The following is a 20990-nucleotide window of genomic DNA, read 5'->3' as shown; positions in this document are numbered from 1 at the left end:
GTATTTTCTTTTCTTTAATGTTCTAACGCATATCAACGAAACTTTGAATATGTTTATTTCGTCCTAATTTTACGTTAAACGTCGAAAATGGCCATAACCTGTCAATTTTATATCATCACAGCGTTAAACTGCGTGATTTACGTTCTGCTATTATGCGTCTGCTCTCCAACATCATGGCGGCAAGCGCAGCGTTCAATTTGCCCCGGTTTCCTCGTTTCGCGCAGCCGAGACTGTAGGGGCTTGGTCATAGCCCCCTCTTTCACGGCCCTTTTGATGTTCGCCGTAGACTGGTTGTCAGCTTAGGAGTTTCGTTTAGTGGAAGTGTAGTTGAAGACGTAGGTTGGAATTGTTTACATTTAAGATATAACTATTCTAAGTAAACATAGACTTTAGTGTGAAGACTAATTATGTTCTAAGCACTATAGGAACTTGCTAAGATGCCATGGATTTATAGTATTGATTAGTAGAAATTGTGATCACTGGGAGAGCTGTAAGCCCACCCAACACGATGTAAATACGTAACTTATATACGAAAATTGTCCTGCGTTAATGAAGAATACGGCCATATTTCATTAATATGACGTAATTTGAAGCAGAAACTGGAGTACGTTTCAGTGTCGCCAACGTAGTAATGAAATCTAACCTAACTTCTCATATGATACTACACACCTAATCAAACGTAACCTAATGTCACATAATCTAACCTAACCTATTGCATAATACTATACACCTGTAGTATCATACCTTACATTTAGTATAATATGCTTTTATTTATGTATTGCCATCCATACTTCTCGTGTCGGGAGCCATTTATTTGACGTGAATAGTCATCCTGGAAGAAAATATGGTGATTTGTAATAATAATTACATTTAGTTCGTTGAGTGTATGTGTTAATGTAGTGATAATTCCATATATGTATATATATATATATATATATATATATATATATATATATATATATATATATAGTACAATAAGAATTTAAATTTGCTGCGGCTGTGGTGAAAGTGTTCAAAATTGGTTTCTAGCGCACAATGGCAGTGATGAAACTGTGCAATGTTCGTTCAGTGGCCGGTGCATACTCTACCCTGTCCAGCTTTAGTTTTGAATAGATAGTAAACTTAGGCTTTAGTCGTGGATATTTTAGCATTCTGGACCGATTACGAAATTACATCTCTATCGGTACCGATATTTCACTATTTCTCATACCTCGTATTAGGTTTCAGCATAAACAATAATGTCACAGCGAATTTTAAACGTAGTTCCACCTTTATTCCGATAGTTTGTATCCTGGCGCACACTGTCTTATCCGCTATTTTGGGTCTCCATTCATTTGTGGAATTTAAGTCTTCCAAATAGTCATAATATTTAAGTAATATTTAAGTATCCTACTGTTAGTGACTGGTAAATCCGACCCTAGGACTTGGTGAAGTTAGGGGTGAAAATTGCTCCCCACCCACCACACGCTTCAGTAGCGAGAGTTTGTCAGTCAGTTTATGGTTGTCAGGTGGTCAGGTCCTTAGTCTTGCCTGCCTGCCTGCCTGCCTGTTGAAAACATTTGATCTGGTGATCTTTCGCGTTCTGTAATATATTACTAGCTCTTTAGTTTAGTTTAGTTTTTGTTATAACAATTTAGTTTAGTTAGTGTGTTCTTCTATATAATTGTTTAAAGTTTTTAGTAATAATAAATGTCGCCTTAGACTTACTCTTTCGGTGTTAACATCCGACTCCCTCTGCCTTGTTTATCTGATTCCAATGCCAAGCCTGATTTGATAATTAATGATGATGACGCGTAATGAACTTCTTCGTTACTTTAGCCCTTTGTCCATTTCTTAATGATTCGAGGGAGTCTCGCTATCCTTCGGCAGGTCTTCGTACACAACTTCTTTCTTTGTCTTGTTTTATCTCCGCCTTAACCGACTCAACAAGCCAACGAGATGTAAGGGATGACATCTCTCACAATACAGGACCATCGTGGAGACGTTACAGGACAAGTGCAAGACCTACCGAGTCCCGTGGCATAGAAATAAATTTCACCCCACGTCAGAAGAAGTTCGGAGTATTTAGGAAACTTTAAGACACTTCTAATGTCTTACATCCTGCATATGATTGTCAATCTCTATAAATTCCTCTTTCAGTTGAGATGGATGTGATAAAGATGGAACCTGACATCAACCCATTGCCTATACCACCAAGTGATACAGAAGAGAAGAAGCTCTTATCACAGGTAAATTGAAAGTGATTATTATGTGATCTTTTCTATGTTCGAAATGCGTAACACTGTAAACTGTAACACAATCAATAACTATTCATGGTGTGTGGATAAGCTTCAGGGCTTCTACCGCGTTGTCTTCGTGTTTTTGGCTGACGTTTTGACTGCTGTGTTGTGGCCATCTTCAGAGCAGTTGTTGGTTAAGGAAATAGTCTGCCAGTACTTATATATATATATATATATAGTAGTCTCGATGGGGGGGAGTACTTGCTGTGATTGGTAGTAGATTCTCCTTCTGGCATCTGATTGGTCCTACGTGGTCCAATCCGGTTGAGGTCTGTATGAAGGGGAGTATTCATATTAAATACTGGCCCTCATAAGGTCCGAAAGAGTGACCTTGAGACTACTATATATATATATATATATATATATACTGGCAGACTATTTCCTTATCCAACAACTGCTCCGAAGATGGCCACAACACAGCGGTCAAAACATCAGCCAATAACACCAAGACAACGCGGTAGAAGTCCTGAAGCTTATCCACACACCATGTACACCAGCCGCGGAAGCCTACGTGAACAAATAACTATTCATGTTTAAATTTACAATTAGCAGACTTAAGTAGGCCTACACTAACAAAGGTCAAGTCAGCAGTTGCTTGTGCTGCTCATGCTATTGTAGCTGTTACAGCTGGTCCACAGAACCGGATTTTGCTGCTCATATCCATCAGAATGCTTGTGCTTTGTTTCATGACAACATATCTTCCTGACGAAGACTAATCGGCTAACAAACCTCAGAAATTCAACTGTTGAACTGACAGAATAGGTTGTTTGTTTAGTTTCACCAACCAGGAGATGCTGCTCCTTAAAACATGGCACTCATTTATTTCCTACCTTGGCCATAGATTAAATAGCATCCATCCGAACTTGTCTTGCTGTAGTAATACAAGGAGAGATGTTAGAGTTCGCAGTTATCCGCTGCTGGAATCAATACAACTCTACTATATTCTGTCTCTGATTACTCTCAGAAGGAACACCTAACAAAAATAACTCATTTTAAGACATTTCCCCACAGACATTTTTTGTAATAAATTAAGTTGTTCTGAAGTGAAATATATTTGTATGTGGAAATTTAAAAAGAAGTACCAGTAAACATATATTTGAAGAAAGTAGTATCATGTGCGCTTACATGCTGCGTTACGAGGTTTTTCATACAACTTATATGTCACTACTGACTCTGGAGTGTGTTCATGTGCATTCGGGATATAATAATAGAGTGGAGAGAATTAAAACTAGTCACTGCTTTCCGTGAACAGCTGCATATAATATATTTCATAATTATTATGTTTTGTGTTGCAGGAAGGAAATGTATTAGATCAGCACGTGACTGAAATAAAGACGGAATGTAAGGACGATCTCATATCAGAGATGACATTTGCTGAAGTTGAGGTGAGTGCAGTTTATGAAATGAGTTGGCCAGTAGTTATGTATTGGCTGATATGACTACTAGATTCAGATGACCAGGGGATACGATAGTTGCTCTCATGCTGTACATTTGTTCATCCTACAGTATATCACTCCTGAATCTTTCCCACCCCAATTTTATCACAGAAACTACGATGCTCAACATTAACTAAATCATATACATTTTGACAATTTGATTCCCGCTGATACTTTTTGCCATGTTTGCTTTTAATTTAATTGACAGTCGAGTATGGAATGGGGGTCGCTCTCAGTTAATCCTATGGTAAGTGGCCTAACTGGTGGTTTGCACCTGGCTTAAGAAATACACTTAATTGTTTTTTTTTGTTTTTATTTGATTTTTAAAATAATTTGTGAGCGAAACTCCACATTTGATGACTATTTCTTGGATCCAGTTGTTTGTAAATACACATTAAAACCACGGATCACAAAGACTACTCCATAGTTCCTTTTCCATCCTCACACTGACTGTTACATGGGACGGAAGAATTATTCGTATTTCCCCGTCCAACTTCTTCAGTAAACCAATGCACAGGATTGCGAACAATAAAACCATTGTGAACGAGGCTTTTCATACAAATTATTTCACTAGTCATTCTGTAGTGTGTATAGGTGAATTCGCAGATGTTAGGATTTGATAATACGTGGGTCACTCCAAAAGTAATGCACAACATTTTTTTATTTTATTTTTTTAACATAGGTTAAGGGTGTTTGAGAATAAGGCGCTTAGGAAAATATTTGGGGCTAAGAGGGATGAAGTTACAGGAGAATGGAGAAAGTTACACAACGCAGAACTGCACGCATTGTATTCTTCACCTGACATAATTAGGAACATTAAATCCAGACGTTTGCGATGGGCAGGGCATGTAGCATGTATGGGCGAATCCAGGAATGCATATAGATTGTTAGTCGGAAGACTGGAGGGAAAAAGACCTTTAGGGAGGCCGAGACGTAGATGGGAGGATAATATTAAAATGGATTTGAGGGAGGTGGGATATGATGATAGGGACTGGATTAATCTTGCACAGCATAGGGACTGATGGCGGGCTTATGTGAGGGCGGCAATGAACCTTCGGGTTCCTTAAAAGCCATTTGTAAGTAAGTAAGTAAGTATTTTTTATTCTACACCTTTGGCATTTATGGAGGTCATAGGTACAGTCTTCCCGCTTGTATTCAAATTTAAGTCGTTGCCGTGAGTGGCGCCATGATAGTACTTATTCAAGATGTCTGCTGTACTTGACATTCTTCAGAAGCAATGTGCTGTTATCGAGTTCCTGTGCTGTGAGAACGGGACAGTGGGAAACATTCACAAGAGGTTGAAAAATTTGTATGGAGATGTAGCTGTCGATCGCAGCACAGTTAGTTGGTGGGCAAGCAGATTATCTGGTGAAAGAACGCACATCAGTATTCGGGATACTCCTCGCAGCGGCAGATCCTGCATTGCACGAAGTCCTGACAATGTGCAGCGCGCTGACAACATGGCTGTGGTTGACAAACGCGTAACAGTGAAAGAATGGTCACTCCAAGTTGGAATAGGAGAAGCAAGTATGTGCAGAATATTGAAACAGTTAGTGTTAAAAAAGGTTAATGCCAAGTGGGTTCCGAGGATGCTGACAGATGCCCACAAAGAAAGCCATAGAACAATGTGCAACAAACTTTTGGACAAGTATGAGAATGGAGGAGATGACTTTCTTGCAAGAATTGTGACAGGAGATGAAACGTGGCTCCACCATTTTGAACTGGAGACAAAGAGTGTAGTGACATCATGCAAATTCACTATAAAAAAGAAATTCAGAACTGCGCCTTTGGCAGAAAGTTATGGCTACTGTGTTTTTCGATTCAGAAGGATTCTTGCTTGTGGACATGATGCCACATGAACCCACCATTAATTCTGACGCGTATGTGGCAACTCTCAAGAAACTTCAAGCTCAACTAAGTCGTGTTCGACCACATTGGGAGAAGCAGGATGTTCTGCTATTGTATGACAATGCACGACCACATGTCAGCCACAAGACCACAGACCAGATCAGAAACTTTGGATAGACAACACTAAAACTTCCGCCTTGCAGTCCTGATCCAACACCATGCGATTACCAGCTCTTTGATAAATTGAAGGGATGAGGTTTGAAGATGACGACTCACTCTTGCATGTTGCTAAAGAGTGGCTGAGACGTATTTGTCCAGACTTTAACCTTGCAAGTATACAGGCCTCTTTCCAAGGTGGCTCAAGGCAATGAATAGGGATGGGGATCATGTGGAAAAGTGACATTTTGTTTTCAAAGGATGTATCTACATACTGTGAAAATAGCAAAGCTGTATGGTAGAAGTGTAATTTTTAAATAAATCTTGTGCATTACTTTTGGAGTGACTCTCGCAATATGAAGAGACACAGTGGCGTAAATTTTTATAGCTGGGCGCCCCAGCAAAGATAATAATCTGGGCCCCTTTCCTGACTGCTATTTTTGTCATATTTTCATAATTTTATTTTTTAAATCTAATTTGAATAAAACTAATTAGGATAGAAAAATACTCCATTTTTAAACAAAATTAATTGAACAGAACTGAAAAAATTTAAATTTAACTAGGGAGCGGATTTTTGTGTGTTAAAATAAAAAAAAAAAAGTATATTTTTTTAAATATGACAAAAATATCTTGCTGAGCTTGGAAAAAAAAGTTACTAGGTACTGACCAACCACACTTGAGTGCTAGTACCTGGCCGAGAATTTCAGTGAACAACAAAGATCATCTCCAAATTCTCCATCATGAATGCATGCCGATTATCTCTGAACAATGATTTATACGGTGAAAACGATCTTTCCACATCACAGGACGTCTGACGTGCATATTTAAAGAGAGGAATGTCACAAACACATACACCGTCTATTTCACCTACAGGCACACCCTCCAATACTTGAGGAACTTTACACATTTTTTTTGTATCCACTGTTTTTCCCAAACACATTCTGGAAATTGTCCCTTAGTTCTTGTACTTCTGAATCTGGTAGCGAGGCTAGTTTAATTCCCATGGCACGCACCTCTCTGTTTCAGACAACAGGTTTTTAGATGTTTCGAGTTTTTTTTATGGTGTCACACAAAAAGCTTAGATTTGCTAATAGGAAAGCCAAATCGTTTTTTAAACAACCATCTTTCAATATATCTTGAAGGACATCTATTGACGAAGCCAATAACAGGGAATCACAATAAGATGTATTGCCTTACTTGATGGACATGAGCGAGAGGTGAGAGGTTTGTTTAAATTGAATAATGTTCATACCCGAGCTCTTATCTGTTGTGTTTCACAAACAAAGCATGGAATGAAATCATCTTCAGCAACAATAAACATTCCTAATTTTGTGTTGCAAGATCTCTCCTCCTTGTCCATGTTAATTTATTCTCTAATAATAACACTGATATGCTGCCTAGCAGTTCTCAGAACTTGAGGTGATACTATGAGGAGCATTCAAAAAGAAACGAGCCGGAGGCCTAGGAACAGAAACCAGTACCTGTATGTCAGAAGTATTGGTCCTGGCTGTTGAGGCACTTGTCCCACTGCGACACAAGGCGGTGAATGGCTGTCTCGTAAAATTCCCAGGGCTGCGTTGTAAACCAATTCCAGTGGTATTGCTTGACGTCGTCGTCCGAGGTGAATCGTTTGCCCGTCAGAACCTTTTTTAGGGACCAAGAATGGCGTAATAGCAGGGAGAGAGGTCTGGACTGTATGGAGAGTGACCGAGAATGTCCCACTTGAATTTCTGCAATACTGCCTTGATTGTGTTGGGCATATGAGGCCTTGCATTGTCTTTTGACAGAGCCTTTTTTAGGGGACCAAAAATGGCGTAATCGCAGAGAGAGAGGTGTGGACTGTATGGAGGGTGACCGAGAACCTCCCACTTGAATTTCTGCAATAGTGCCGTGATTGTGTTGGCCGTATGAGGCCTTGCATTGTCGTCTGCCCCTCACAGCCTATTTTAGGGGACCAAAAATGGCGTAATCGCAGGGAGAGAGGTCTGGACTGTATGGAGGATGACCGAGAACCTCCCACTTGAATTTCTGCAATAGTGCCTTGATTTTGTTGGCCGTATGAGACCTTGCATTGTCGTTTTTGCCCCTCACAGTCTTTTTTTAGGGGACCAAAAATGGCGTAATCACAGAGAGAGAGAGGTTTGGACTGTATGAAGGGTGACCGAGAACCTCCCACTTGAATTTCTGCAAGAGTGCCGTGATTGTGTTGGCCGTATGAGGCCTTGCATTGTCGTGGAGCAGAATGACTCCACAGGTGAGTTTGCCTGGTTGTTTCGATTTGATCGCTTGGCGAAGTGTGGTCAAGGTTTGCGAGTAATGCTGGGCATTCACTGTTGTCTTGTGCTGCAGGAAGTCTATCAGAGGAGGGCCGTCTTGGTCAAAGAAGAACATCAGCATAACCTTTTCTGCACTTGTGTGGTTGGCCTCGGATTTTTTTGGTGGTGGTGACCCTGGATGCTTCCATTGCAGACTTTGTCGTTTCGATTCTGGTTCGAAGTGATGACAACAAGAATTCCTGCAGCACGTGACAAAAGTGAATGCCCAGCGTTTCTCGCAAACCTTGCCCACTCTTCACCAAGCGATGAAATCAAAACGACCAGACAAGATCACCCGAGGGGTCATTCTGCTCCACGACAATGCAAGGCTTAATACGGCCAACAGAATCACAGCTATCATGCAGAAATTCAAGTGGGAGGTTCTCGGTCACCCTCCATACAGTCTAGGCCTCTCTCCCTGAGATTACGCCATTTTTGTTCCCATAAAAAAAGTCTCTAATGGCAAAAGACAATACAAGGCCTCATACAGCCAACACAATCAAGGCACTATTGCAGAAAATCAAGTGGGAGGTTCTCGGTCATCCTCCGTACAGTCCAGACCACTCTCCCTCCGATTACGCTATTTTTGGTCCCCTAAAAAGGCTGTGATCGGCAAACGACAATGCAAGGCCTCATACGGCCAACACAATCAAGCACTATTGCAGAAATTCAAGTGGGAGGTTCTCGGTCACCCTCCATACAGTCCAGACCTCTCTCCCTGCGATTACGCCATTTTTGGTCCCCTAAGAAAGGCTCTAATAGCAAAAGAGAATAGAAGGCCTCATACAGCCAACACAATCACGGCACTATTGCAGAAATTCAAGTGGGAGGTTCTCGGTTATCCTCCATACAGTCCAGACCTCTCTCCCTGCGATTACGCCATTTTTGGTCCCCTAAAATAGGCTGTGAGGGGCAGACGACAATGCAAGGCCTCATACGGCCAACACAATCAAGGCACTATTGCAGAAATTCAAGTGGGAGATTCTCGGTCACCCTCCATACAGTCCAGACCTCTCTCCCTGCTATTACGCCATTCTTGGTCCCCTAAAAAAGGCTCTGACGGGCAAACGATTCACCTCGGACGACGACGTCAAGCAATACCAGCGGAACTGGTTTACAACGCAGCCCTGGGAATTTTACGAGACAGCCATTCACCGCCTTGTGTCGCAGAGGGACAAGTGCCTCAACAGCCAGGACCAATACTTCTGACATACAGGTACTGGTTTCTGTTCCTAGGCCTCCGGCTTGTTTCTTTTTGAATGCTCCTTATATTACAAAAATGGATCACAGATACAACACACGGCGCATAGAAACACAAAGTAACCCAGAATTCTTAAAAAGATAACGTACTTCTGAGTTACATAATCGATTTAGTTTTAAAATGTTTAAAAGTTCTTGTAAAAAAATTATTTAGGTAAGACAAAAACTCCAAGAATTATGTGTTTATAATGCATTTCCTGAAAATATGTATTTACATAATTTTTTTGTGAAAATATGTGTTTTTATGTGAAATAAAATTCGGGTTTTAAACTTCAAACTTCATGTTCGGAATTTTTAACTTTGTTAATTGTCTTTTATCACACGCAAAAATAATATTTAATTACATAGGAATCTGCTCCCTAGATATAACTTCTATTTTGCTAAAGTAATAATAATTATACAGTAATAGGCCTTCCTAAAATAAATTTAATGTGAAGCTTAGTTGAACATCTATTTTCTCATCTGGCATTTTGAGAAGCAAATGACTCAGCCAGATCATGTAGACCAAGACTTTTGGGCCTTTTCACATTCAATACTTAATACACTGAGAGCACTAAGTCTTTCTTGAGTCATGGTACTAGAACACTGGGATTCGTTCCACCACAGATAGTTTGTGTTTGACTACTTGGTCGATATACTGAGTCTATTTTAATTAAATTCGAAACATACTTTTGAAGTTTCTTCCTTTTTCATTTTTCTGCACCAGTCAAATGTTCGTAATTACTTTTAAAAGATTTCATTGCCACAAAACACGAAAAAAATTATGAATAAAATCTGGTAACAAGTAGACGTGTTGCTATACAAAACTTCTTTATTTCAATGTGTGTTTACTGCTTATATACTGCGACTATGGCTACACCCACCACAAGAAACAATGTCTCCATCCATAAAAATCAGTCTGTCACATTTTCAATGCTGGCGTCACTGCAGTACAGTTGTGAGCGAGTCTACTGAGGCAATCGATGGGGGTGTATGATGCGGTTCTGCCAGTTGGATCATCGTATGCGCATCCTCGGGTCCAGTGACGGCAGTCATTACCACAGATTTTCATATGCCCTGGTCGAGGTGGGTTCCACAAAGTTGGTGACCCGGGGGATGCAGTGGTGGCTCTCGTGCTTTTCTTTTCGAACATTAATCGACTTATAACCACCCAGCCCTTTTCGTTCTCTCTTCTTTTTTGTCACTTTATTTCTCTTCCCCAGTCACCATTGCATGCAGAATGTTCACCACTTCATCACAGCCATTTTCACCTTTCCATCCCCGCTGTTAGTTCTTTGCCACGTCCTCCTATATGACGGGATTCGTTACGAATGCCTGGTGAGGATACATACTTCTTCCTCTTCTAGATATTTATATTCATTCTTAGGTTAAGTTTCTTAGGCTTATAACTCCCGTCTCACCAGCGGGGATATTCCCTATCTCCATGATCTGTCCCACGGTTTCGAGCGCGACTTCCGAATTGTGCGGCCCGACAGGGCGCCCAGCAACGAAGCAATAGTGGACCCTTCATACTGCCCCTATATGCAAGTTTAGGTGCCGAGCCCGGACCAGAGGTCAAGTACACTCATGTAGCGCCCCAATGAGGGCTCGGGACGATTTGCATGCCCCGGTGACCGACTCTGCTCGCCAGGGCAGATATATCACTCCGACATGTTACTGTTGACTAATGGGTGTCGCAGTGTAATCAATCAGAAGTCCCGTGAAGCTGCGTGCGGCTTTGGTGGGCGAGTGACAGATATGCCGTGTAGCAATTACTGTCGAGCATATTTTATTGCATTGCAGGGAATATGAGCGCGACCGTCGACAGTATGCAATTCGGCCGACTGTACGTGACGCTCTTGCTAATGATTTTAATTGTGCAAATGCATTTCTGAGATTTTTATCGAATACAGGACTTGACAGGGTGATTTAGTTTTTATTGACCCTTTTTCATTACAACCGGAGGTTGTATTTGTTTTATATTTTTATTGTACATATCTGACATTTCTGACCTTTTACATCTGAAGAGCCTGTTTTATAAAATGTTATTGTTTTGAAATGTGCTACACAATTGATCTCTAGTGACCTTTGTTTTATTATTTTACTGGTTTGTTTTTAATAATACTTAGGGCCTGAGAACTGCTCACCTTTAAGAATTTTAAGAATCACCTTGTTGATTCTGCATTTCTGTACCTCGTTTTTACTGTGACAACGTTTTTAGTTCTCTTTAGCATTCTGGTTATTGTATTGATTGTGTTTTATGTTTTGTGAAAAATTTGAGGTAAGGGCGCAAGTAGCCATAGTTGCTGACATACCCTTCTTAATCCCCACATGCCAAAGAGCAAAAAGAGTGGCTATGCATTACGGAAAATACATAACGTGGGCCTTGAGCTGCAATTCGAACTCAGTTCCAAATATATGCCAGTACTCACTGAACGTTTTCGACCCTTCCTGGCCTCGAGGCCCCCCCCCCCCCCCCCCCGTAACACGGGGTCTGCGGGGATTTAAGTTACGCCATTGAAGAGACATGAAAATAGTCACAACTACATAAGATACATTACATAATTTTATTATTGTGGATTGTGTGCTGCAGGAAGAAAATGTATCAGATCTACACATGACTGAAATAAAGATGGAATGTATGGACCACAGCTATGAATTGAAATCAGAGATGACATTTGATGAAACTCCTGTGGCAGTTGGCTTTCCCGAAGTGAAAAGTCAAGTTGAGGTGAGTACAGTTTATGAAGTGCGTTGGTCGGTAGCTCTCACTTGTTATTTACTGACCAAGGATTACGAGTGTTGCTCTCATGCTGCCCATTTCTTTATCCTGCTCTCTTTCGTGCATTTTTTCCACCCAATTTTTCTAGTAGAGACTGCGATGCTGAGCGTTCACTAAATCATATCTATTTTCAAACTTTTAGCCACCATTGATAATTTTTCCCAGTGTTCACTCAGGTGTAATGGTCAGCCAAGTATAGAGTAGGGTCAGTCTGAATTGAAGACGTCACCCGAATAAGGGAGTATAGAGCAAAATGTAGTTCTGATATAAACTAATTTCAATGTTTGTCAGCTGCCAGGTTCATCATAGTTGGATCCGAAAAGTATAATTTAACAGCGAAGGAAATCTTTTTCGACACAACTGTGATGAACCCGACAGCTGACAAACATTGAAATTAGTTTAAATCAGAGCTACATTTTGCTCTGTACGGCCTTATTCGGGTGACGTCTTTAATCACTCTGGCGGTAGGTGCCAGTTATTTTGTGCCTGGTGTAGGAAATACTGTTAATTAGATTTCTTGTAATTTGTCTTTTCAACTTCCTTTGATTGCTGTCTATTTCTTGGGACAGATTGCTGGTAAATACCAATGAACGCCACAATTCACAAAGACATCTTCACAATTCTGTTGCCATCCTCCTCCACTCTGCAGTAGCAACCTCATACTGACTATTTCATGGGGAGGACATTTAATCATGTTATCGAGTCCAAATCCCTGAAATAAAGCAAGAGACTGAAATAATATCAAACCAGACTCTGGAAAAGTAAACATTTAAGGGGTCATAAGCGGTAGGTGCGAGAGTCGACCTGAATATTCACGCGATAGATAGTTTCTTCCGTTCCTTACCTGTCCTGAATTACTTTCTCTGGATTTTCAAATTATCTTACAGTTCTACAAACTTTAATTTGTTTAGCTTAGTTGTATGCCTGCCACAAATCCAGAAATATCTGAAATAGTCCCAAACTTTCCTAACAAATATTTTCCATTATTCAGTTTTACCCTAACAATTAGGGCTGGATTTAGGTATAGTGCCCCAAGCCAGTGCTAAAATTTTCCACCCTCCCCCAACTCCCATAAACAGTTTATGAGCAACTATTATTAGTTTTAAGGGGACACTCAACTATATTTTGGAACTTTTTTCCTATTTGACCAATCTTTTTCAAATTTGGAGAAAAAGTTTAATGTACACGTGGAAAGTAACATGCAAAATCTCAGCTCATTAGATCCAATACTTTTCAAATAAAAAAATATTTCAATTTTTAATCACTCATTAATTGAAATATCACTTTTAATTATTTTTTATTTTTTGGCTTTGTGCATTTGACTGTGACTTCTCAATGAAGAGAGGAAGAATTCTGCGTACTGATTTAGTTCTGTCACGTAAATTAGTGTAGAAATTTAATTTTTCATTTCTATGACACTTTTTCTCCAATTTTTAAGTTGATTGTCCCCTTAAATGAAATGTTACAATGTAGAAAAGAAATTACTGGAATCAAAATACATGGATCATACTTGTGAATTATAAAGATTTCATTCGCACTTTCTTCAAAGAGAAAGCATTTATGATATCATGAATGCAAAGAAAAATATTCAAATTTATTCATTGTTGAAACGAAATTGATTTGTGAATGTTAGGCTGTGGTTTATTTTTAAGCATTGGTTTTGTTAATGGTATGTAATTATTACGAGTACTTCTCACTTGGATTAGAAGTATAAAGTAAATTTAACAGCAAACTCCAACTATTTGCGGAATAAAACTTTCATACAGGATTATGTAGTGCACGTGCTGGAAGAGATTAAATAGTATTGTAGACTATAGAGTATATTGGAAATGTAACTGAGAGTTGTGGTTACTATTCATAGCGATAAATAGAAAACGCACATCCAACTTGATTTTCAATAATGCATTCTTGTTTATACAAGCAGTAGTATTAAAGTAGTTTCATGGTATAATAACGTGATACTGGCATTAAAATATAATTATGCAGCTGCACACTTTCCTTTTACTCTCGATACAACAGCGACAATGCTATACCAAAACATTATCCGACTTCCACAGGTTGTTCAAGAACAAGCTGCAGAAAAGATTTACCAACAAGTGTTTTAAAACAAATTTCACTGTAAAATGAAAATGAAAAAGGAAGAGTAAGAGAAAGAGAAAATGCCGCCCTCTCTGGAAATTGCTGCCCTAGGTTTCCTAGGCCTAAATCCAGCACTGGTAACAGTTTGATCAGTTCTCTTCGTGAATCCTACTCACCTATGAATATGATTCGAGTGTCATTCTTATTTATTCTTCCAATTGATTTATTGTTTATTTAAAACAGGATGTTTCTTACAAAATGCCATATTTTTATGTATTTCAATTTTAAAAATTAATTTGCATTTTTCACAGACAGTGTTCGAACTTTTTACTGGATTAATGGGAGACTGTACTTCCATATCTAACAATGTTAAGTTTCTCAATTTTGAGTACATTTTTCTCAGAAGTTATGAAAGATACAAATGTAGAAAAATAGGGAATGTGTAATATGTATACCTTTATGTATACAGCCACTGAGCAGTTGGGAAACCAAAAAACAAATTCATAAAATTTTTTGCATTAAGAATTACTATAATTTATTTATTATTTTTGCTGAAAATAGAAATAATCTTAACTTTTTTAACATACCGTGTAAAATCCCATCACATTGATGTTGTATATTGAGTTCAGCCATCTGGGCACAATGCTTTCTGAGAAAAGTGCACCACTGTCACAAGAATAAGGAAGTGGAGAAAAATGGTGTCACATTCTCCATATCTTGCAATGTTAAATGTTTCAATGTTGGGAGAACGTCTCTCAAAGGGGAATTGCTACAGTATAGGGCTAAAAGCTGACAATTAGAAGATATAAAATCATATTATATTTTTACACATGTTAAACTACCGAGAATGGTAAAAAAACTAAATTAATTTTTTTTTTGTCAAAGCATTAGGTACAGCTTACAGCAGTAAAATTTTTGGAAATATTCAGCATATTTTGTCTTCATTATTGTATCTTGTACAATAATGAAAATTGATATGTATAAAACACATTATTCTGTTATATGAAAAAAATATTTTTACTTTCCAGCGAACAAGCGTTTCCCTCATAACTCATACACTTGTTAACATTTTCATGTTCTCTCTTTTATTTTATTGCTGAAGCTAATGTTTACAATATCGTACTCTTTCAAGTACATTCCTTAATAAATAATATGTTTTCTGTTTTGTGTTAGAAGAAAATGCTGATATTTGACCATTTTTTAAAATGAATTTATTTTTTATCAGACAATCTATCAAAGATAGAGAAGTGATTTTGCATCATATTGTAGATGTGACCTGCATAAATACACACAAAAAATTTCATCACAGAATGTTGGATAGTTTTTGAGTTATGTGGGAAACGCTTCATCACTGCACAGTGTACTGAATTTTGGGGGGGGGGGGGGACGGGACTAAATAATTGTTTTTAAACCGCAAAATATTTTTTCCACATGGCAGAAAGACAGTGTTTCACACTTACTAATTTTCATTACTGTACAAGATACAGTAATGAAGGGAAAAAATGTTGAATATTTCCAAAATTGTACTGCTGTAAGCTGCGCCTGACTCCTTAACCCAGATGTTCCTGAACTATTCTTAAGCCCAGCATTCCGTCCTTCTGGAAGGAGGTCAGGATAATCTACTGTCTGCACTGCTTCTCCAACTACTGCTGTGCTGTAGCTTCGTTTCACAAAATGTTTTGCAGGAGGCACGTGAGTTTGACCACCTGGAGGAGGAGGTCAAGCTGGAAGGAGCGACAGAAGAGGATGAAGTCTCTACTGAGGGGTGAGTGCATTGTGTGATCATTTATTTGTTGTTGGTTTCACTGCTTTATTTTAATTATAGCATTGAAGGATAGAAATGTGTAATTAATGTTAACATGATTTTTGTTCAAATGAATGACTTAATATTCTTAATTGCCATGTCTGTCTGTCTGTCTGTCTGTCTGTCTGTCTGTCTGTCTGTCTGTCTGTTTATGTGGTTGTCTATTTGTATGTCAGTCTGTCTTCTGTCTTGTTTTGTCTGTCTGTCTATCTGTCCAACATTCCACCTACCATCCACCCACGCGTCCGTCAATGTGAATGTAAGCCCACGTATGGAAGCAATTTGTAAGTATATTAATTTCTTTGTAAACAGTTTACACTCATTTTCCACTTGCAGTGTCCAAACCATAGAAGTGGATCAGATTAATGTAATTGCTCCACATTTTAACTTTAAAATTTGAATATTTTTATCTCATTATATGATTCATTTGCTACAGCAGGTGGAATTTGTGAACTGTTTTGCATTTATTGTCAGACTGGACAATGACCAAGAAACTTTCATGGAGAAATCCACACAATGAAGACAGCTGCGAAATTATATTAATTGCGAAAAAATATGTTTACTAAATTGTAGTTGATTTTGTAAAGCTGGTATTCAGGGTGTGTCTTGGCCCATAGCTCAGACAAAACGTAAGGGCACAGAATTACTCGTATGTCTACACTGCTTAATGTTGGAAAATGATTTGCCCTTCATCGGATCCCCCTACACTCTATCAGTGAAACTGCAGAAATGTTTACCAGAAAAGGACCTCTTATTAATGTACAAGAAAATGTAGCCCATGTAACTTACACCTCTTTGAAACTGGTGTTGGTCACTATATGAGCATTTTGCTAAATATCAAATTCAAATGACAATCGCACCAAAATGAAGTATTTAAATTTGTTTCTCTTTGAAGCTAACATTTTAAGTGTTGGCTATTACTGCTAGAAGAAATTTATTTGCTCAAAGCATGGTACTCTGTAGAGAAAATATTTGTCAGATGAGTAGCTAACTTATGACGGAATAATTATTCCTATGTCTTTGAAAAGTCAGTGGATTTCTAATCCTATTCTCTTTTATTACCTGTATTTCCTGTTGAATGTTCCTAATCGTGTCTTTAAATGAAGGTATTTCTCCAGGCAACTTATGCTCTTTAATAAAAAAATGAACACACAATTTGCAGTACAAAAGCCAGTTGAATATCATATGGTTGCCAAATATTAAAACAGGTATAAACTTCTTCACAAGAAAACTATGTATGAGTAGCTTAATATCAAAGGCGGACATCTGACCTTCAGATGAAATTTATATAATGTGGATTCTTATATATTTTTTCATGCTTTTTTCAGTTATAGTGAAACTATATACAAACTCTAACACTACATTTATAAAAATAAATTCTTTTAAAATACTACAAAAAACACTGTGAAACAAAAAAGTGCCTCTAGATCAAAAATATGGAGACGACAGATGTCCGTCTTTGATATTAAACTACTCATGTAGTGTTACACCATAAGGAAACCACAGGTATTATGGAAAAAAGTGTTATTACTTCAGTTAGCCATATCAGGTCTCTCAAAATTTGTATCTGGAAAATCTCAATGCTGTGTACCTCAGCAAAAATTGCGGTTATGTGACCACCAGAATGACACTATATATAGTGAAATGTACAGTCGACAATAAAATTGAGGTATAAGTCGAAAATTAAAGGCACAGTCAAAAATAAATGGGAAGATTTAATTTATAAGAAAGTTTAGGAGAAGTTCCAAATCAACTACGCAAATCACCAGTTGAAAATTTCAGGTTCTCTACTGTACATGACTGTCTCACCATATAATTGGTATACTTCCTTTACCAGACCTTATTCTTTGTAACTTTCTCAGCGAACAAATTACGAACAACACCTAGAAGTCTGTGTAGGAGCTGAAAGATAAACATCCTTGTTTACAAAATATTACTAATAGCTTCAGTGTCAAACGCAGCTCACTAGATAACACACTTTATTATGTAACTCCTTGAAAACATCTTTTTTAAGTCCCTTCTTTAACAGCTACACCTATACTCTTCCTTTCTTTAATCGAAAGAGCAGTGCATAAGTACACTGGTTGTATGAAACATAGGATTCCTTGCTTTACTGTACCTACCAGGAACAACACAATGGCAAGTGATAATGAGACCCTGTAGTTTTTTTATATTTTTATGTTATGTTTCTTTGATTATTTTCTTTTCAAATATTGTTGGAGTGATGGGAAGAATTAATTAACTCTCTTTTATATTTATTCATTTATTATTGGAAGTGAATCCATTTTTGTTCATATAGGTTTAAGTTACATTAGGGATGTCAGCGTATTTATGAACAGTATTAATTGGCACTCAAATCGCACTACTAGTTCTAGAATCAGCAGTAGCCACCATTCAATCTTGGCATGAAGATTGGTTATTAAAGCTTTTATGCCCCAATCACGATGGAAAGGCACAATGTGTAAAGCATTTTAATATTCTCTAGGACATTTATTGTACAGCGACATTAAGATGTACGAAATTCCCATGAATACAAGTACTTCACGGAAGATGATAGGATGAAAATTATTAACGATTACAAGGAAAACATTTGAAACTGCATGTAGTCCAAAACTTTATTGACATATTCAAAATCTAATTGCAAATTTTTATGCTGTGTTAAAACCTTATTAACAGTTTTAATGTGGCTATTATTTATTTGTTCAAATTCCATCTCGCTCGTAAGTTTCCAGCAGAAATAATGTGAATATTTGTAACTATATGTGCTATCAGCTTTTTCACAAATGAATCTCAACGAAATTATACTGATTCTCATGTAGAGTCCATTATGAGGATAGTTTCCAGTAACACTGACATTGAAAGAATTATTTCTAGAGAACTTCGCAAAAATTTCGCAAGATTGACAATTTTCACGAATAAGGACAAACCCGGTTATTTACCTGTGCATATAAAAACAAAAGAGGTTTGTATCATTTTAGTTTTATTTTAAAAATTCATCAATGTATAAACATTTTGAAAAGGCATCAGAATAAAGCCTACTGCGCATTTATTCACGAATAGGTTGTGTCATTCACATTGTAGTAATATTTGAAATTGTTTGTGTTATGTGAAATAATTTTTATTAGCAATAATTGTGTCCACACCTGTGGAGTAACAGTCAGCGCGTCTGGCCGCGAAACCAGGTGGCCTGGGTTCGAATCCCGGTCGGGGCAAGTTACCTGGTTGAGGTTTTTTCCGGGGTTTTCCCTGAACCCAATACGAGCAAATGCTGGGTAACTTTCGGTGCTGGACCCTGGACTCATTTGACCGGCATTATCACCTCCATTTCATTCAGATGCTAAATAGCCTAGATGTTGATACAGCATCGTAAAATAACCCAATAAAATAAAAATAAAAGAATAATTGTCAAATAATTCTCCAAAGATATATTGTTTAGCATGGTCGGAACAGAAATTTCCTAAATAAATTATCCTAGTGGACTGTATAGCCTAGTAACTTCTGGTAAATGTACATTGCTGTAGTAACTAATTCTCTAAACAATGTACACTCTTGACTAACGATTTCTTTACATGCTGCAATCACAACACTTACAAAGTGCAATCTGATAAACAGCAGTTCGTAACCTTGCCACGCCCACTTTATTTTACAAGACTTTGAGCCAGAGACGTATCTTATGTTATTAGTAGTTGAAGCATGAAAGAATGTAACTTGTGAGAGCCCGCTGAATTGTGACACCACTCCTTACTACAGGCATGAGGGATCCAAATTTGCGGATACAAATGTGTATGTCACATGACCTCTCACCATTGTCTCGTCACAGCTACAGACCTGTGCAGACATATCATAGATCTATATTCTAAACAAAAATGAAACATTGGGACGAACGCAGATGTAGTAGCCATCCCTCATTACCCAAATGAGTCAGATGTAGACTACTGTTATAATATCGATATGTAACCGGTCGAAGTGGATTCCCTCAAGTTGGTGACTGCGGGGTGCAATGGTGGCTCTAGTGCATTCCTTTCTGCACTTTTATCAATTATCACCATCCAGCCCTTTTCATTCTCTCGTTTTTCTCATCACTATTTCTCACCGCTGACCACCATTGCATGCACAACGTGCACCACGTCATCGTAGCAATTTTCAACTTTCCATCCCCTCTGTATAGACTAGACACGTTCGCCTACATGCCAGGGTTTGCTGAGAATGCCCGATTAGACCTCATAATATTTCTTCCTCTTCTAGCTACTTATATTCATTAATAGGTTAAGTTTCGTAGGCTTATAATTCCCATCTCACCAGTGAGGATCTTACCTATCTCCGTGGTCCTGTCCCACAGTTTCGAGCGTGACTTCCGAATTGTGTGGCCCAACTGGGGGCTCAGCAACGAAGCAATACTGGACCCTTCATACTGCCCCTATATGCAAGTTTAGTTGCCAGGCCCCAACCAGAGGCCACGTACATTCACGTAGAGCCCCAATGGGAGCCCGGGGCGATTTAGACCCCCAGTGAGCGACTCTGCTCGCAGGGGTGGATATATCGCTCCGACGTGTTACCGCTGACTAATGGGTGTCACAGTGTAATCAACCACAAGTCCCCTGAAGCTGCGTGCGGTCTCGGATTTCTCCGGCTTTGGTGGGTGAGATCGAAGTTAGCCGAGTAATCCAGCGATTGTGTTCAGTGTAGTGGGGAGCCACTGGCAGTTATTCCCGTGGTAGGGGCATAAAACTGCGACACGCCTCTGTTGTAAGATTTCTTGTTAGGTGTATAATGCCCAGTTTGAAGGGTAACTTGCGTGAGGTAGGTTACAGAAAAGTCTTCGTATGTTAAATTATGTGTAAATATTTTTTAACACACTATTATGGATGGATCCTCATGGAATAAGATCTGTACTGATCCTGTCAAATATAATCTATAAAAACCGGTAGTCCTACTTACAAGTGATTTGCAATTCTTGTCATTAGAACTGCTTTGGTTTGACAGATATCTTCCTATTCTGCTTCAGCCTTCAATTGTCTGTACATATTAACCATTGCTTATTGTAAGCTGCTC

At 38.5% G+C, this 20990-nt stretch overlaps 1 protein-coding gene across 6 annotated transcripts in view; it reads left to right on the top strand.

Moving 5' to 3' along the window:
* The first annotated feature begins 241 nt into the window (after nucleotides 1-241).
* Nucleotides 242-20990, top strand: part of LOC138705738 (zinc finger protein 665-like) — a 634676-nt gene continuing 613927 nt past the window's right edge. For 2 of the 6 annotated variants that reach the window (XM_069834314.1, XM_069834311.1), the window contains exons 1-5: nucleotides 242-335; nucleotides 2140-2228; nucleotides 3575-3664; nucleotides 11867-12004; nucleotides 15820-15899. In XM_069834314.1, the coding sequence (XP_069690415.1) occupies nucleotides 2145-2228; nucleotides 3575-3664; nucleotides 11867-12004; nucleotides 15820-15899 (392 nt within the window). In that variant the 5' untranslated portion in view covers nucleotides 242-335; nucleotides 2140-2144. The other 4 variants (XM_069834312.1, XM_069834313.1, XM_069834317.1 and 1 more) reach the window with 4 other exon arrangements.

Source organism: Periplaneta americana, chromosome 9 (assembly GCF_040183065.1).
Source record: "Periplaneta americana isolate PAMFEO1 chromosome 9, P.americana_PAMFEO1_priV1, whole genome shotgun sequence".
NCBI lineage: Eukaryota > Metazoa > Arthropoda > Insecta > Blattodea > Blattidae > Periplaneta > Periplaneta americana.
Note: the sequence above shows the minus strand (reverse complement) of the source record. Positions and strands in the feature narration are given on the sequence as shown.